Source organism: Stegostoma tigrinum, chromosome 3 (genome assembly GCF_030684315.1).
Source record: "Stegostoma tigrinum isolate sSteTig4 chromosome 3, sSteTig4.hap1, whole genome shotgun sequence".
Taxonomy (NCBI): domain Eukaryota; kingdom Metazoa; phylum Chordata; class Chondrichthyes; order Orectolobiformes; family Stegostomatidae; genus Stegostoma; species Stegostoma tigrinum.
Genome location: NC_081356.1, coordinates 108,366,534 through 108,385,407, shown reverse-complemented (window position 1 = coordinate 108,385,407; position 18,874 = coordinate 108,366,534). Strand labels below are relative to the sequence as shown.

The following is an 18,874-nucleotide window of genomic DNA, read 5'->3' as shown; positions in this document are numbered from 1 at the left end:
ATTAGCTGTACTTCACACTTACTCTTATGTGAATCTCTCAAAGATTTTCTGAAATAAATGCATAATGATTATTCATGAAATCTTGCCGAAGTGTCCCAGAGAATCTGTATCCTGGACATCCTTAGCAATAAGGTCACCTGAAATGGTGAGTATTACTTTAAGCAATGCTTGAAACACACCTCAACACCTTGTCTTCTCCTAAACAGTCGCTATTAGCAAAACGCATTTTTACAAGCCAACCACCAAACTGGTGTATGACCTCCTTAACAGGACCTGCAGCATTCTTATGGCAATCACACCCAAAATGAGTGTCCAGCTAACACATTCTTCAGCTCCATTACCAAAGTGAAAACCTGCATTAGCTGTAGAATTAACTTGTGCTTTTGCTCAAGTCCTGATCTTAGATATTTCCAAATCAATCTGTTCAGCGAAGTTATTATACACCTCTAGAACAGGTAGGTCTTGAACTCCAGGCCTCCTGGCTCAGGAGAAGGGACACCACCACAGCACCACTTCTTGATGGTATTTTTACATTTGTTCCTTGTACTTATACCTACAGTCCATGATTATGAAATTTTACTGAGGTTCAAACATTACATTTTGCATTGATCTTTTAAGGTTATAAATTGATTGTTTTCACATTTGTGTGTTTACAGCTTTATTCCAAGGCAGGAATGTATGCACTGTGATCTCTGAGGAAGACAGAGAGAGAGAAAGAGAGAGAGAATGAAAGAAAGAAGAAGAGAGGGAAAGTTTTTTTTGGAGAATGATCATTAATAGTTTTCATAGTTGGGGTCTGGGGCTCATGAGTCTGGAGTGACAGACTATGTTGGCAATCCTCCATGCAAAATTTAAAATGTAACAAACTGGCCTGAAAATGTGATCAACAATTATTGAATGACCTAACTTTCTTTCATCCTGAGGTTGGAGAGAGAAAGCATAAGACTGAGGGAGGAGAGAGGACGAGGTAAAAAGATGAAGGGGTGAAATTCAGAATGGATGGAGACACTAAACAAGCACTGGAATAGATACCTCATTTAACTTGCTCATTTATTGGCTTCAAATCTGGTTGGGAACTAATCAGCATTCAACCAATCTATGACTGCCAGCTTTGCCCTTGCAGCAGAACTAAATTCCAGCCCCATCACACTGGCTAACCTTGAAGGTAAAGGATATTGCATTTAGGAAGGACTGAAGAGAGAAAGTAAGAGAGAACTCTGTTGATCGGGCATAAGCACAGGACGTGAATTCCTTGCTCCTGATGACTTGCAACCTAAAAGTTTTTAAAAGTTGCAGATATGTCAGTATTGATCCTGCAGAACTCCTGAGATTGTGAAACAGTCCCTGCAGCTTGTAAAGTAGCAAATACCATCATGCTGTTCAAAGAAGGAGGGACATAGAAGACAGATGAAATGTGCAATGGGACAATACTACAATCTGTTAATTAGGACAGGGCAGCAGTGCACTTAGTAAATCATAATATGCCCCAATATGTATTAGACATGGTCAATGTGGTTCTGTGAAATAAAAATTGTACTTGACAAATCTATTATAACTGTTTGAGTGTGTAGCTGCAAATGAATTTTGCATATTTGGATTTTCAAAATGTATTCAATAAGGTGCTACATGACAGGCTATTATGCAAGAATAGGTCTCTTGGGATAGGAAGCAATAAAGTATGCATTGAGGATTCATTAAAACACAGACAACAGAGTAGGAATAAAAGGGTCATTCTTGTGTTGACAGACAGTAGCTAATGGAGTGCTGCAAGGATCAATACTTAAACCATGGTGACTTACAATCTATATCAATTACTTTAATTAAGGTTCAAACTTTAACATACCAAACCTTGCTGACAACACAAAGCTAGACTGGAAAGGAACTTCCATGAGGAAAACATTCCAACTACAGAATACAGGCAGGACAAGAGTGTGGGCAAAAATATGACAGGTGGATTGTAATGTGAGGAAATTTGAAATTATTCATCTTGTCGAGAAGACTAGAAAAGCACACTTCTTTTTTTAAAGATGAGAGACAAGTTGTTATTAGTATGCGGAGAGATTTGCATGTCCTTATGCGCAAATCCCAGAAGGCCAGCATACAGGTATTGCAATCAGTCAGGAAGGCAAATAGCCTATGAACTTTTATCGAAAAGGGATTGGAGTGTTAAGCCAAAGGAAGACTTGCTGTAATTATTTTGGGTTCTGTTAAGGCTAACCTGGAGTACTCTGTACTATATTGTTCACCCAACCTAAGGAAGGATATACTTGCCTCAGAGGAGGCAATTTTACTGTAGTGGTGATATTGGTGACACTGTTGTCATATGAGGAGAGATATGGTAGACACAATGGCCAGTTCATCGTAGTTGATGTTGCAGGAGTTTTGCATGATTGCCTAAGGAGTTGGCTTGAGTAAGGTCACCAGTGTTTTTTTGAAGGTACTCCCATTAGATTCAGAGGATGTGATGGAACCATTGCTGGGGGTATTTCTCTGGCTCGCTCATGTATTGCTGATTCACCGTTCAGCTCTCACTGCAATATCAGAGTGTGGAGGTGACAGCTGCTCTGTACACTGGGGCTTTTGTTATCTTGTGAAAGTTTTTGTTGTCAAACACTCATTTCCGTGGTTTATAGAAGGCTCAGCTATTCTGCTACTGCTGCTGGAGCTCCTTGTTAATGCAGACCTTTAGAGAGAGAATTCTGCAAACATGGGGGAAGTGCTTGAACATTCCAGAGTCGCTTCCTCAACAACTGTGAAAGATGGAGTTTTTAGCTAAACAGTTGTGGGTTACTATGGGTTTTGTTTTTGCAATATCCAAGGGCAGACTCAGCCTCTTGTCTGTAGAACTGAAAAAATTGAGAGTACAGAGCAGAAAAGGACACAACAATCACCCACAAACAGTAGTAAACAGTCAGTTTAGTTTTGACACTGAGGCAACTGAAGTTGAAATGTATCCATACAGGTGGTCTTTAGTATCCTTATAAGAGGGCATTTAATATTTAAGATGAATAAAATGTAGATTATAAATAGCATGAGGGCTTAACACCAGTCTGGACTCGGAAGATGAGATAACAAGGTGTAGAGCTGGATGAACACAGCAGGCCAAGCAGCATCAGAGGACAAGGAAAGCTGACATTTCAGGCCTAGACCTTTCTGAAGAAGGGTCCAGGCCCGAAATGTCAGCTTTCCTGCTCCTCTGATGCTGCTTGGCCTGCTGTGTTCATCCAATTGTACACCTTGTTATCTCCAATTCTCTAGCATCTGCAGTTCCTACTGTCTCTGGACTTGGGAGGTTACTGTTTCAGATCTCTCACAAATTGCAATCATATCATCAATTGCATGATGGCATTACCTTTCTTTAACATCCAAATCTTTGGAGTACTGTTCACAGACCCTCGTGAGTTACTGACTCAAATGCTTTGGCCAAGTTGATGGATGCGATTAAAAGTCCTTGCTGTTGTTCTTAACATTTTTCATGAATACGTCTGCTAACAAAGATCATGACAGAGATTTTTATGTAAGATCTTAAGTAGTACTGTATCTGTGGAGGAGATTTCCTCAAGTAGACAATTCAGGAGTGTTGTGCCAGAATTATCCCTATTGTGGATGTGGGAATTGTCCTGACTTCTCAGATTATCTCCCTTCTTGAAAATAGCTTCAATTGTCACATTCTAATACTCAAGGGGAGTTCTTCCTCCTTCCAAATCCATTGAATGAGTGCAGGGAGTCTTGAAGTGAGCAAAGGTCCACCGGTATTGATGATCTCAATGGGAATTCCATTGGAACTGTAAACTTTATTGATTTACTTTTGTTACAGTGCTCTCATCAATGTATTATTCATGGAATGTGAATGTTGCTGGTTGGGCCAGCATTTATAGCCCATCCCTAATTGTCCTCAAGGTTCTACCATAGGGTGCAGGGGATAGCCTGGAGAATGCCCTACTATTCTGCAGTTGAGATGGATATTGTGAAGATTTTCTGGACTAGTTGTGAGCTGCAATTTGAATTTCTCTCATTGGTCAGGCTGCTTAAATTTTAAAGCTTTGATCATCTTCCTGTTGGACTTCTGGGGTCCTGTGATGTCTTGGGCATTAGGTGAATGATCATCATGGATTGAACAAGTCTATAATCTGTTTGTTGTGGATCAGCTCACTGTATGGATAGAGTGACACAGATACCTTTGAGGCAAGTGATGACATTTCCTGGAGCTGTCAATGCTTTGACCTATGATGCTTCAAAGTGATTTTATTATTTGTCCTTCTGGCAGACAAGAAAATTTATTATTATAATGACACCATATTGAACATACTTTGTCAGCAGGCAATGTCATTTGTAGTCTTTTTTTCCCCACCTTGTTTCACTAAACAGCTACCCTGCAGGTATTGGAGTTACAGTCAATCCTAGTGTTGAAGTCCCCCAGAAGGAGAAACAAAGAAAATCCCTTGGCATCAAGTCCTGAATGAAACTTTTCCTTAATATCTTCATTGTAGCCATGGGTTGGGACATAAATGCTGATAATTGGCATATAAATTTAATGTGGGGTCTTGGGATGCCATCATTGTCCACACACTCTTGACTGATTGGTGATTACCTTTTGATGAATATTGATTATGGAGGAGAATCATGCCCCAACTCCCAGTTGACTGCACCTGAAAAGGGCTCTGCTGTGTAAATTGCACACAAATCAGGTTTCAGGTGAGATTTCCTGAGGTAATAGCACAAACAACCACCATTTCACAGGATTAGTGAGGGAAATTTGAAATTTGCATAGTAGCACAGCATGTGCTTTGTGCTGACTGACTGATTCTCAAATCATTTACATTTTTCATCATGGAGGTAACAAACAAATTTCCATTACAGGAGGGCCCTATAGCTGGAAACTCCTGTAGACCTTTGGTGGTACTGATTTTTCAGCTATCGCTTACATATCATTGATCTTAAAGAAATTACTTATCTTGTTAAGATCGGCCTGTTTGATTTAGCTGTATTTGAACAACCTATTGTCAAATGATGTTAGCCTTTGATACTTACTGTCTTCAATATCTTATAAGCACAATAGCAACTCCATTGAAAAACAAGAATTTAGCAAAGACCAAGCAGAGTGAGTCCATATTGATGATTGTGCTCCATAAGTGAAAATTATGTGACTTTCCTTTCTTTATTAAATTATACAGCACAGAATGCGGCCATTCACCATATTATGCCTTTGGTGGCCTCTTAAGTCACTAGTCCAGTTCACTTGCTTCTTTCCAATGGTCCCATAATTCAAACATGTATTCAATTACCTTTTTTTAAAATCAATCTTTCATTGGATATGCTATCTAATGGTCCTTGAGCTGTGTGGCTAGCTCAGGGGGCAGAAAAGGGTCAGCTACAATGTTATGGATCTGGAGTCACATGTAGGCCAGTCATGTGAGGAATGGGGCAATTCCTTTCTTGAAGGGAAGTAAGTTTGATGGATTTGTAACAACAGCTGTTGTCAGTTGCTGAGACTAGCTTTATATTGAGGAATTTTAATTGAATTTTCACCTCTCAAGCTTCCACAGTGGGATTTCAACCCCATGTGCCCAGAGAACTAGCTTGGCTCTTTGGGTTACATTATTACTGCAAACCATCACCCCCTCTTGCTAACTTGACTGAATCTACTTCCAGAAACTTCTCACATAATGGATTACATCAGAACAATTCTCTCACTTCTGGCTCTTCAATTTAATTGAAGAGTTTCAAATCACACCTTTCTACAGGGTGACTGCAAAGGACAGCATCATGAGGATTAAAAGCAAAATGTGATTTTTTTTTGTTTTGCATAACAAAGGTTTGATTTAACCAACTTATTCAACCATGCCAGGCCAAGTTTTCATCGCACAAACTGGTTTGAACCAGTTGGAAGAGAGTGTAAACAGGTCATGGAAAAAGTAGGAGTATTTGACCTGACACCTTTTGGAAAGTTCAGTTTGAAGGGAAAGGACTCTGTTAAACTTCTGGACCGCCTCATTGCAAATGTTGTTCCAAAGGTAAGTGGATGTCAGTGTTAAATGGAAAAGTGGAAAACTGTTAAATTGTAAAGTGCCAACTTTTTGAGGTAGTAGGTAGGACGGCCTGAGGTAATAACACAACAAACACAGAATTAGTGGTAAGGGAAAGCTTGGTATTTACGTAGTAGCACATTGTGTGTTTGTGCTCAGGAACAAAAACAGAAGTTGCTGGAAAAGCTCTGCAGGTCTGGCACCATCTGTGAAGAGAAAATCAGAGTTAACATTTCGGGTCTCTTGACCCTTCCTCAGAACTGATGGTAGCTGGGAAAACGTTGGTTTATATGCAGAAAATATGGTGGTGGGTGGGGTAGGGAGTAAATGATAGGATAGAGCCCAAAGAGAGAGAAGAGCAGTTGAATAGACATAGGAGTTGATAACAATCTGCAGAGATGTTTTGCGCTGACTGATTTGACTGTCAAATTATTGACATTCCTCATAATGGAGGTAACAAATGGATTTCCATTAGATTAGATTAGAGTACAAAGAAACAAAGAAATCTACAGCACAGGAACAGGCCTTTCGGCCCTCCAAGCCTGCGCCGATCAAGATCCTCTGTCTAACCTGTCATCTATTTTCTAACGGTCTGTGTCCATTTGCTCCCTGCCCATCCATGTACCTGTCCAAATATATCTTAAAAGACGCTAACGTGTCTGCGTCTACCACCTCTGCTGGCAACGCATTCCAGGCATCCACCACCCTCTGTGTAAAAAACTTTCCACGCATATCTACCTTAAACTTTCCTCCTCTCACTTTGAACTCATGACCCCTAGTAATTGAGTCCCCCACTCTGGGAAAAAGTTTTTTGCTGTCCACCCTGTCTATACCCCTCATGATTTTGTAGACCTCAATCAGGTCCCTCCTCAATCTCCGTCTTTCTAATGAAAATAATCCTAATCTATTCAACCTCTCTTCATAGCTAGCACCCTCCACACCAGGCAACATCCTGGTGAACCTCCTGTGCACCCTCTCCAAAGCATCCACATCCTTTTGGTAATGTGGCGACCAGAACTGTACACAGTACTCCAAATGTGGCCGAACCAAAGTCCTATACAACTGCAACATGACCTGCCAACTCTTGTACTCAATACCCCGCCCAATGAAGGAAAGCATGCTATATGCCTTCTTGACCACCCTATTGACTTGCGTTGTCACCTTCAGGGAACAATGGACCTGAACACCCAGATGTCTCTGTTCATCAATTTTCCCCAGGACTTTTCCATTTACTGTATAGTTCGCCCTTGAATTTGATCTTCCAAAATGTATCACCTCGCATTTGTCCGGATTGAACTCCATCTGCCATTTATCTGCCTAACTCTCCAGTCTATCTATATTCTGCTGTAATTTCTGACAGTCCCCTACAGTATCAGCTACTCCACCAATCTTCGTGTCATCAGCAAACTTGCTGATCAGACCACCTACACCTTCCTCCAAATCATTTACATATATCACAAACAACAGTGGTCCTAGCACAGATCCCTGTGGAACACTACTGGTCACAGGTCTCCAATTTGAGAAACTCCCTTCTACTACTACCCTCTGTCTCCTGTTGCCCAGCCAGTTTTTTATCCATCTAGCTAGCACACCCTGGACCCCATGCGACTTCACTTTCTCCATCAGCCTGCCATGGGGAACCTTATCAAACACCTTACTGAAGTCCATGTATATGACATCTACAGCCTCTCCCTCATCAATCAACTTTGTCACGTCCTCAAAAAATTATATTAAGTTGGTAAGACATGACCTTCCCTGTACAAAACCATGTTGCCTATCACTGATAAGCCCATTTTCTTCCAAATGGGAATAGATCCTATCCCTCAGTATCTTCTTCAGTAGCTTCCCTACCACTGACGTCAGGCTCACCGGTCAATAATTACCTGGATTATCCTTGCTGCCCTTTTTAAACAAGGGGACAACATTAGCTAGTCTCCAGTCCTCTGGGACCTCATCCGTGTCTAAGGACACTGCAAAGATATCTGTTAGGGCCCCGGCTATTTCCTCTCTCGCGTCCCTCAGTAACCTGGGATAGATCCCATCCGGACCTGGGGACTTGTCCATCTTAATGTCTTTTAGGATACCTAACACTTCCTCCTTCGTTATGTCAACTTGACCTAGACTAAGCAAACATCTATCCCTAACCTCAACATCTGTCATGTCCCTCTCCTTGATGAATACCGATGCAAAGTACTCGTCAAGAATGTCACCCATTTTCTCTGACTCATACAGCATAACTTTCCTTCTTTGTCCTTAAGTGGGCCAGTCCTTTCTCTAGTTACCCTCTTGCTCTTTATATATGAATAAAAGGCTTTGGGATTTTCCTTAACCTTGTTTGCCAGCAATATCTCATGTCCTCTCTTAGCCCTCTTAATCCCTTTTTTCAGATTCATTAGATTCCCTACAGTGTGGAAACAGGCCCTTCGGCCCAACAAGTCCACACTGCCCCTTACAGCATCCCACCCAGACCCATCCCCCTATAATCCACACACATCCCTGAACACTATGGGCAATTTAGCATGGCCAATCCACCTAACCTGCACATCTTTGGACTGTGGGAGGAAACCGGAGCACCCGGAGGAAACCCACGCAGACACAGGGAGAATGTGCAAACTCCACACACAGTCGCCCGAGGTGGGAATCGAACCCGGGTCCCTGGCGCTGTGAGGCTGCAGTGCTAACCACTGAGCCACTGTGCACTGTGCCACCCCGTTGTCCATTACAGGATAAATCATTTACAGCTGCTTACTTTCAACTCTTAAGCCCTCAAATGCCATCTTCATTTTCCTTTCAAAGATTTTGGAAAGCATTGCTACTAAGCATCTCATGGCCATCATCTTGTAACACCGTTTGTCAAAACTCTACCAACATTCTATGTGTCTGAAACCCTGATGCGTTATCCTTTTTCAACCAAGAATATTAGTAGAAGCAGGACTAAATTATATGGCCTGCCAAGCTTGTTCTGCAATTTAATATGATCTTGGATGATGTTCAGTTTCAACTCTGCTTCTTTCATATGTGATCACAAGAGACCAAAAGTCTGTCTTACTCCCTACTCCCAATTCCTCTGCCTTTGCTGCCTCTGCTCCCAAGATGGGGCGCATTCCACTCCTGAACATCTCAGATGACCTCCAATTTCAAGGACCGCGGTGTTCCCCCCTTCGTGGTCGAAAATACCCTCAAGTCCATCTCTTGCGTTTCCCGCACCTCTGCCCTCACATCCCCACCCCCCAACAGAAATAAAGACAGAATCCCCCTTGTCCTCACATACCACCCCATCAACTTCCATATCCAACACATCATTCTCCGCCACTTCCACCAACTAAAATCTGACCCCACAACCAAAGATGTATTTCCCTCCTCACCCCTATCAGCCTTTCATAGAGACCACACTCTCCGTGACTCCCTCGTCCACCCCACACTCCCCACCAGCCCCACCACCCCCAGCACTTTTCCCTGAAAACACAGGAAGTGCTACACCTGCCCCTCCACCTCTCCTCCCCCCCCCCCCACCCCCCAGCTCCATTCAAGCACCAAACAAGCCTTCCAGATTAAACAAGGGTTCACCTGTACATCTGTCAATGTGGTCTATTGCATATGCTGCTCCCGATGTGGCCTCTTCGACATCAGAGAGACCATGCGGAAGCTTGGAGACCGTTTTGTACAGCACCTATGTTCTGTTCGTGACAGATGATAACACCTTTCGATCGCAAACCAATTCAACTCCCCCTTCCACTCCCTGGGCAACATGTCCATCCTGGGCGTCCTCCAGTGTCACAATGACACCACCCACGAACTGGAGGAGCAGCGCCTCATGTTCCACCTTGGCAGCCCTACAGCCCAATGGCCTCAATGTGGATTTTACTGGTTTCAAAATCTCCCCACCTCCGGGCCTCATCCCTGCCTCCTTAACCTGACACAACAACCTGTCCATCCTCTCTCCTATCCATACGCCACTCCCACTTCACTGATCGATCCCCACCACACCCTACCTACACTCACCAATCACCATCCTACTTACCTTCTCCCAGTCTCACCCCTCACCCTCTCTCTGTTTATTTCTGAGCTTCCTTCCTCCTCCACATTTCTGAAGAAGGTTCCCAATCTGAAATGTCAACTTTCTTGCAACTCGATGCTGCCTAGCCTGCTGTGTTCCTGCAGCTCCACACTGTGTTATCTCTAAAAGTCTGTCTTTGCCTTAAATATATTAAATATTGTAAATTCCATCAATTAACAACAGTTTGAATGAAATAATGCCCCCTTACCTCAGTCCTTAATAGTTAGCTCCTTATCCTGAGACTGTGCTCGTGTATTATAGATTTCCTGATCAGCAGAAACAATGTCTCAGCAAATCCCCTTTCAGCCCCTTTGGAACCTTCTACTATATAATGAGATTGCCACTCATTCTTTTACACTCCAGAGAATATAGACCCTATTTACGCAGCCTTCCGTCAATGGACGGTCATGTCGTCCTAGTGACCAATTTGGTGAACCTTTGTTGCATTATTCTCAGTACAAGTACATCCAGACTAAATCTCCATATGGCATGTTAGAAGTGTCTCACCAACACCCTGTGCAATTTTAACAAGACTTTTTATTAATTCCAATTCCTTTGTAACAAAGGCCAACTTATCATTTACCTTACGAATTCCTTGTTGCAAGCATCTGAACTTCTCCAGCACATTGGATGTAACCACCTGTGCCCTTTTCCTCTGCAACCACTGAGACTGTGCCTCAGTGGTTACATTCCCACTGCAGTGAGCCTTATCTCCCTTAATGGTTCTCCTCCAGTACCCAGCCATTGAGCTGAGAATCAAGGCTCCAATCCATGTTCTCTTCCTGCTTCTCATCAGTATGTCATGCCATCATTGAAAGCTGCCAATACCCAGCTTCAGTCTCCAGCAGTATTTTTTTGATAGCCACAAATATATCTGTGCTGTCTGACCTAAGATCTGGCATCAGCTCATTGTTGCACCTTGGATAACACATTTCCTCAGTTTGTCTTTGGTGATCATTCCCCCAGATTTGGTGGAAAAGCTAAAAATATGGAAAAGATGTAGACTGGCTCTTTTATATATAGTTAAAGGGATAAAGTTCCAAGAAAATGCAGATGATTCATTGTGACAATTGCAGTGTGTGATCCATCTTTATTCGCCCCCTCCTTTCCCACAGATGGGCTCTATAAACATCAGTCATATGATTACACCAAGAGGGCGAGTGTATGCTGAGGTAACAATCAGCCACTTGTCAGAGGAGGAGTTCCTGCTGGTGACAGGATCGGGATCAGAGCTCCATGACTTAAGGTGAGTATGGATTTACTTTTGAGAGTGAAACTGCTGACATGAATTTATTCCTTATATTTGCATTTTCTTCATTGGGTCAATACAGTGCAAACACATTTTCTGTTCATTTTGAAAGACGTTTGATAAATGAAGAATATTGATTGTGCAAATTTTTAAAATTAGATGAAGTTTGTAAGACCTTGCATCTTTATTATTTTCCATTCTTAAAACCCCTTTCCAGTACCAAGAAAGGAAGTGGACAAGACTAGCTAGAGATGCCATCGGCTCAGCCATACACTGGGTTGAGGCTAATGTCTTCTAACTAGGGTCAGGCAGTTATGTTTTCAGTTGGTCACTAGAACACCGTGCATTCTGATCTTGTTTGTAACCATTACCCAGTCTTAGAATTGAGTGTCGCTGGCAAGGCTCTCGTTTATTCTCTATCCCAATCTGCTCCAGCTGATTGGCCATTCTAAAGAAGCACTCACACTAATCTGGGACTCGAGTCTCTACAGACTGCATCAGGTCATCAAGTTCCTTTCCCAGAGTGGAATAATTCTCCATTGGTGTTAGTGGAACACAGGCAATATTGGTTTGGCTGTCCGTTTTGTATCATTATCCATTTTTATCTCCCTTGAGGTTAATGGAGATGGAAATTGGGAGGGATATTTAATGGAGGGTGAATCCTGTTTTGCCTGTTTTACTCATTACCAAAATTACCCACAAGGACATTATTGGAACTAATTGTAAATTATTTGTTGAACATCTTGAACACTCAGTATCGGTTGGCTCAGTGGTAAGCTGATCATTGATTGAAATGCTACCCCAGGACATGAACTCATACCATGCAGTGAATGCTTATCAATGCTTTTGCCTCCATAAGTAACGATACACTCACTATGAGCTGAAGTGCAGTGCCAACCAGATTCATAAATGCCAAAATGATGGTATGCAATGCCTTGATTGAAACAAGCCTTTTGCACATTTACTTATTTAATAGTACTTTAAAAAGGGAAGCCAGATCTGTACTCTTCATTTGACTTATCACTTGCTTTTATTTAGATATATAGAGGAAGAGGCGTTAAATGGTGGCTATGCAGTTGAGATTGACAATGTGACTGATGAGATCGGAGTGCTGGGTGTAGCAGGGCCATTTTCACGTAAGGTCCTTCAGAAACTCACGACAGCAGACATGAGTGGAACAGCGTTTAAGTTCCTGCAGTGTAAGCCTGTCACTCTGGCTGGTATCTCCCTCACAGCTATGAGGATTTCCTACACAGGTTAGTGTCAGATATTGATACACCTGCATGCACTTGCCCCAAACCCCATTTTGTACTCACATACTTATCCAAATGCCTTTTAAACGTAACTACGCCGGCATTCACCACTTCCTCTGTAAGTTCATTCCACGCTCTACGTAAAAAAGTTGCTCCCTATGTCTTTTTTAAATTTGGAGAAAACTCAAGAGCAATGAAGAATTTCTCAGGGCATGGAGAAGGTAATACCATTAGTGAATATCTTTAAGCAAAGACATTAAGGTTAGTTTGGCCAACCTCTAAACTTGAATGAGGTGATTGAAGGATGATTAAAGGGACGTAGACGAAGGGTGAAAATAAGTGGTAACTTTAGACAACTAAAAATTAGAAACAGGACGGCCTGATAGGCAACTGAAAAAAGACGAGACGTGGAGAAATGAGTATAAAACTTGCCCTTGAACAGATCATGCTAACTTCAAAAGTTAATAACCAGGAAACTGTGGGAAATACATGCCCAAACTTCTGATCTGTGCTTCCACAGGTGAAACTCTATCAGCAGCCCAAGTATTTGTACAAGAGTTATTAAAATGCTGAGATGCAGCAAGTGTTTGATAAAAAGGTGTTTGTGAAGTCGCAGTAATCGTACGTGCTGTTGCAGACAAATGTAATAGCCCAATTAGCACATCATAAATGATCTAATAGCACTGCAATTATGTTGCTATTTTGAAATGTGATCATAATCAGTTCACAAAATTGTAAATCTGAGCTCTAATTTCCTGGCTCCAAGAAACAGGGTACATAGTAGGGTAGTTGAAGGATATCCAAAGGGACACCTCCCCAGTGCATTCTTGCCACTCAGAGATTTCCCAGGATCCGCAGGGAACTAGGTCATCTACTCACTTTATGGAGATGGGCAACTAATTACTTCATGAAGACCTCAGCTGGGGGCTATTTAGCAGCGGTGCTGGTTTTCCCCAGCTGCTGTCCCTACCCTGGATACATATGGAAGACATTGTCCCTGTTGAGTTAGCTTCTTGGTTTTTGCCAGGCTGCCCAGTAGAACTGGTCTTTCTGTGCCACAAATACACAGCTATGGAGATGAAAAGCTGTGGCTGTATCCATGAATGGACCTTTAATCTATGACTTCCCTGCTGGCAGTTGAGTCATCAGCTTGTTGTGCCTCAGCAATTTGCTGCACTGCATTTGGAGATGGTGCACACTGCTGCCACTATGTGCCTGTAATGGAGAGAATGCATGATTAAAGAGGCTGGATGAGATAACAACCAAGCGGGCTGCTTTTTCTTGAATGATGTCTAGCCTCCTGAGTGTTATTGGAGCTGCACTCAACCAGGCAAGTGGGAAGTATTCCATCACACTCCCCACCTTTGCCTTGTAGATGGTGGGTGGGTGACAGAAGTCAGAAGGTGAGTGATTTGCCACAAAATACCTGGCCACTGACCTGCTCCCCCCACCCCTCGGCCCAGTAGTTGTGGCCAATTCAATAAAACCTCTGGTCATGGTGACTCTCAGGGTATTGATAGTAGGGAATCCAGTGATGGGACTGCTATTGATGTCAAAGAATGATTGTTAGATACCTTCTTGATGGAGATGCATCATTGACTGGCATTTGTGGGGCACAGTGTCACTTGCCAGTTATCATCCCAAGGATGAACATTGTCCGGTGCTTGCTGCATGCAGGCACACTCTGCTTCAATGTCTGAGGAGTCACAGACAGTGTGCAGTCATTGGCAAACATCCCCACTTCTGACCTTATGGTGGAGGGAAGGTCATTGATGAAGCAGCTGAAGATGGTTAGACCTAGGACACTACACCGAGAAACTCCTGCAGAGATGTTCTGGAGCTGAGCCGACTGCCCTCCAACAACCACAACCATCGACCAATGTGCTAGGTCAGACTCCAACCAGCAAAGAGTTGTAGGACTTTCTGTTCTTCAGTTTTCTTTCTCCAGGTTCTTTTCACCCCTTTGCAGGAGGCACAGGTCAATTAGAACACCAACCACCGAGTCTTTTAGTTAGTAGTTAAAGGCAACAACTTACAGTAACCAGTGGGAGAAAATTCTTTCAACTTCAGGTAATTTATTGCAGAAAGAGAGAGAGACACACGCACTTCGCGCTCACACACAGGCGTGCACACATGCACGAATGTACCACCTGCCCCTTCCAGATGTTCACAGGCTTCTCGGTGTATTGTTCACATCCATAAGCTTTTCAGCTGCCCTAGAATCAATCAGAAAGTTGTCTTCCAGGGAATTGAATGGTAGAGCAGGTTTGAGGGGCGGAATGGCCAACTCTTGGTGCCATTTCATATGTTCATAATAGGTGGAATTAATGTGTGTAGTGCCTAAAGTTCCTGTGAGATAAATTCTGACCAGTATTAATAATGTCAGCTATTCTAATTACATTGTGGGGTGTATCTGTGAGCAAGTGTCCATAAATTTTAATGTACTGCATTCAATAGAATTTCAATATATTAAGTGGCAATCCTGATATTTCCCAGCTGTACATCCCATTTATATCAGCTTTAAAGTGTTGAAAATGAAAGGGAATATCTCTATTACACTCCTTATAGTATGAATCCTCATAATACATTTATGGCATGACTTAAGCATGACTGACCTATCTGTTTCACTCTAGGTGAGCTTGGGTGGGAGTTGTACCACAAACGACAAGACACTGCTGCTCTCTATACTGCCATCATGGAGGCAGGGCAGGAATTTGGAATTGACAACTTTGGAGCGTATGCTATGAACTCCCTACGACTTGAGAAAGCTTTCAGAGGCTGGGGAGCAGAGGTCAGTGGCTGTGCGATATCGTATTTACTCTTTTTCTAGTGCTGCCCCATTCAGCAACACACAAAGTGACAGTCTTCATTTGTGCTGAATTCAAATGAAAAGCCGAGTAGGTTGGATTTTTATTGGATCAGCTCTCACTTGGGATGATATAGGCCCAGCATCAGTCACATTCCATTAAGCAGATTCTAGCTCTGTGCAGTTCACAATCACAAGGCATGGTGCCTGCACTGAGCTAAGTCACAAGGCAGAGGAACAGGGCCATGTTGTGAGTGTATTAACCCAGATGCCCATACTTTCTCAACGGTGCCAGCATGAGTTATCATGCTTCTCCACACCCTGCTAAAGAAAATAATTGTCTTTCCTGCCAGGTCTTCCTGAATAGGTGTTAAATTGATATTTATATGGAATTATAAATCCAAAAAATAGCACTGAAACTAACTGTCAATGCAGCCAATCTGTCTTGGTATTTGTACGCTACACTAGTCTCATCCCATTCCACATGCCTCAGCCTTTCATCTCTTACTATTCTCTGGTCTTCCAAACTCACTTCTATATCTCCCTTTTGAAAATAACTATTTGCTTAAATCACTTTCTTCTGCAGCAAGTTATACATTCCACCTACTGTCTGAGTACAGAAATTTCTCCTTATTTCCCTATTTTTGTCATTAATAGCTACTGATGGCCCCTAGTTTTGGAGTCTGTGACAGGTTAAAACACTGGATGGAAAATTGGGCCTTTTAGCAATGCAAGTTATGACAAAGGCTCTTAAGCACTGCATCATGTTCGGGTCTACAAATGCACCCACTGACTTGGCTTGAATATCTGCATTTGCTGTAAGCTTGGAACAAAGCCTTGCACCATGTTAGGCACGATGCCTCCTTGCCCCTTGGCAATGATTGCAAGCTTTTTCCGACCCATCAGGCACTCACACAGCAGTCCAGTCCATCATAGCCTGCTGTGTCACCACATGCTGACCTCAGTAATAATCTTCTCTCGGAGATACGCACAGGGTTGGTTTCTGTGCTAGTGACTGTGCGTATGAAATCTAATGTAGATGCTGTGTCATCATCATCATCATCAGTCTCTCACAAACAAGCCTGGTCACACCATCTGAGTCTATGAAATAAAAAGGCAGAAGGGCATTTAAGTTTGTGGTACAAGGAGGAAGAGGCACACTTACAGCATCTATGGAATTTAAATTGAAAGATTGTGTGGGACGACGGAGAAGTGGGATGTGAGAACAAGGATTAGGAATGATGAGATAACAAGGTGTGGAGCTGGATGAACACAGCAGGCCAAGCAGCATCAGAGGTGCAGGAAAGCTGACGTTTCAGGCCTAGACCCTTCTTCAGAAAATCCTACTATCTTGATGATGATATTGTCACCTTCAGTGGTTTCAGCTACAGATTGTGCCCTGCTCAGTGACCTCACTATAATGAGGAGTGGTGTTTCCTCCACAGGGATTAGGAGCCAACAGTTGCCCTCTGGATAGCTCCTGCTGCCTCCAGTTTTGCCTCACGTTGTCTGACAAGTGAGACATAGGGGTATCAATGAATGCTATGCTCTCTGTTTGGCTGATGTGACTGTCAGCTGAGTATCAACATCCTTGGCATTGTCATTTTCTCAGAAACTGAACTGTCCCAACTACCTCAACAAATACCGTGCCTGCAAGAACAGCTCAGAAGTCGAGGATTCTGCAGGAATTAACTCAACTCTTGACTCCTTAAAGAATGTCCACCATCTACATGGCACAAGTCAGGAGTGTGATGGAATACTCCCCACTTGCCTGGATGAGTGCAGTCCAACAGCACTCAAGAAGCTTGACACCATCTAGTACAAAGCAGCCCCCTTAATTGGCACCACATCCACAAGCATTCAATTCCCTCTTCCACCACTGATGCTCAGTAGCAGCAGTGTATACTGTCTCTAAGACGCTTGGCAGAAATTCACTAAAGATCCTTGGCCAACACCCTCCAAACTCTCAACCACTTCCATCTGGAAGAACAAGGGCAGCAGACACAAGGGAACATCATCGCCTGCAAGTCCCCTCCAATCCTTTCATCATGATGACTTGAAAGTATATCACCATTTGTTCACTGTTGCTAGGTAAAAAGCATTCTAAAGCACTGTTGGAGTTGCTAAAACCCAAAGACTGGATGGCTTAACATGGCAACTCATCATTGCCTCCACCAGGGCATTTAAGGAAGGGCAATAATTGTTGGCCTAGTCCCCACACCAATATCTCATGAAGCAATGGAAAAGATTAGAAAATTAAATAACTGACAGTGAGATATGATTATCAGATTTGCAGCACCTAATATGGCATATGTATCAAAATGAATAATTTTGTGCTTAACAGAGTTAACATGTCTGATGGCATTAATGCAACTTTTCAGTTTGTGTGAAGCTGCTCCTGCAGAACTGAAACTGCTGTGCCCCATAGTGGTCATTTTCTGTATTGTGCATAAGTTGGTGCTTGCATGTCTCTAGTCACTGGAAGCATTTAATGAAGATTTTTATTTTATAATGTTATTAAAAGCCTGATTTTAACCTGGATTGGCAAGCAAGAAGACAGAGGGCTGGCTGATAGTTAAAATAATAGCTGGATGTCTTCTGCTGTATCCCTCACCTTCCCACTCACTCGATCTCATTATTAGAAAGATCACAGGTAGAGCTGGGCTTCAGTACCGGTTAGTTATCAGAGCCCAGTGACACTGTTTGGACCTGACACAATTTTCACTGGAGTGTGAATGGTGACAGTAGACAGGATCAGGGCCAAGAAAGGTTCAAGCACAAAAAGAGAAATTGCTGGAAAAACTCAGCAGATCTGGCAGCACCTATGCAGAGAAAGCAGGGTTAACTATTCAGATTCATTGACCCTTCCTCAAAACTGGGTGAGGTTCAGATGTGTTTCGTTGTCCCTTCTGCCTCAGACTAACCTCCTTTCTCCAGACCATGCCAAAGTCCATTTCTGTAGACCCTTCCTCGATTCCCTTCTGACTGACCCCTTTGGCATTGGGTTTGATTCAGCCTGTCCTCCAGAATGATAATGAAGTCCAAGATGCACAACTGCCCAGGCTTGCAGCTGATTGTAGCTGTACCACTGTTTTCTGAGGTGAATGGACTTTTGCCTCTTCCTTCCTTTCCCTTCCAGGCCTCCACACATTGCACATCATACCAAACAAACTGGTCTAGTACAGACAGGATGGGCTGAAAGGCCTCCTTCTCTGCCATAATAGTTCTATGATTCTGGATGTGAGTTTGCTCGCTGAGCTGGAAGGTTAGTTTTCAGACGTTTGGTCACCATTCTAGGTAACATCATCAGTGAGCCTCCGACGAAGCGCTGGTGTTATGTCCCGCATTCTATTTATCTGGTTAGGTTTCCTTGGGTTGGTGATGTCATTTCCTGCATTGGTGATGTCATTTCCTGTTCTTTTTCTCAGGGGATGGTAGATTGGCCCCAAATCAATGTATTTGTTGATGGAGTTCCGGTTGGAA

At 42.9% G+C, this 18,874-nt stretch overlaps 1 protein-coding gene across 2 annotated transcripts in view; it reads left to right on the top strand.

Annotated features, from left to right (window-relative positions):
• dmgdh (dimethylglycine dehydrogenase) overlaps window positions 1-18,874 on the top strand; it is a 128,767-nt gene that overhangs the window by 89,385 nt on the left and 20,508 nt on the right. For both annotated transcript variants that reach the window (XM_048528276.2, XM_059644823.1), the window contains 4 exons: window positions 5,849-6,014; window positions 11,199-11,329; window positions 12,371-12,588; window positions 15,219-15,376. In XM_048528276.2, the coding sequence (XP_048384233.2) occupies window positions 5,849-6,014; window positions 11,199-11,329; window positions 12,371-12,588; window positions 15,219-15,376 (673 nt within the window). The remainder of the gene's footprint in view (window positions 1-5,848; window positions 6,015-11,198; window positions 11,330-12,370; window positions 12,589-15,218; window positions 15,377-18,874) is intronic.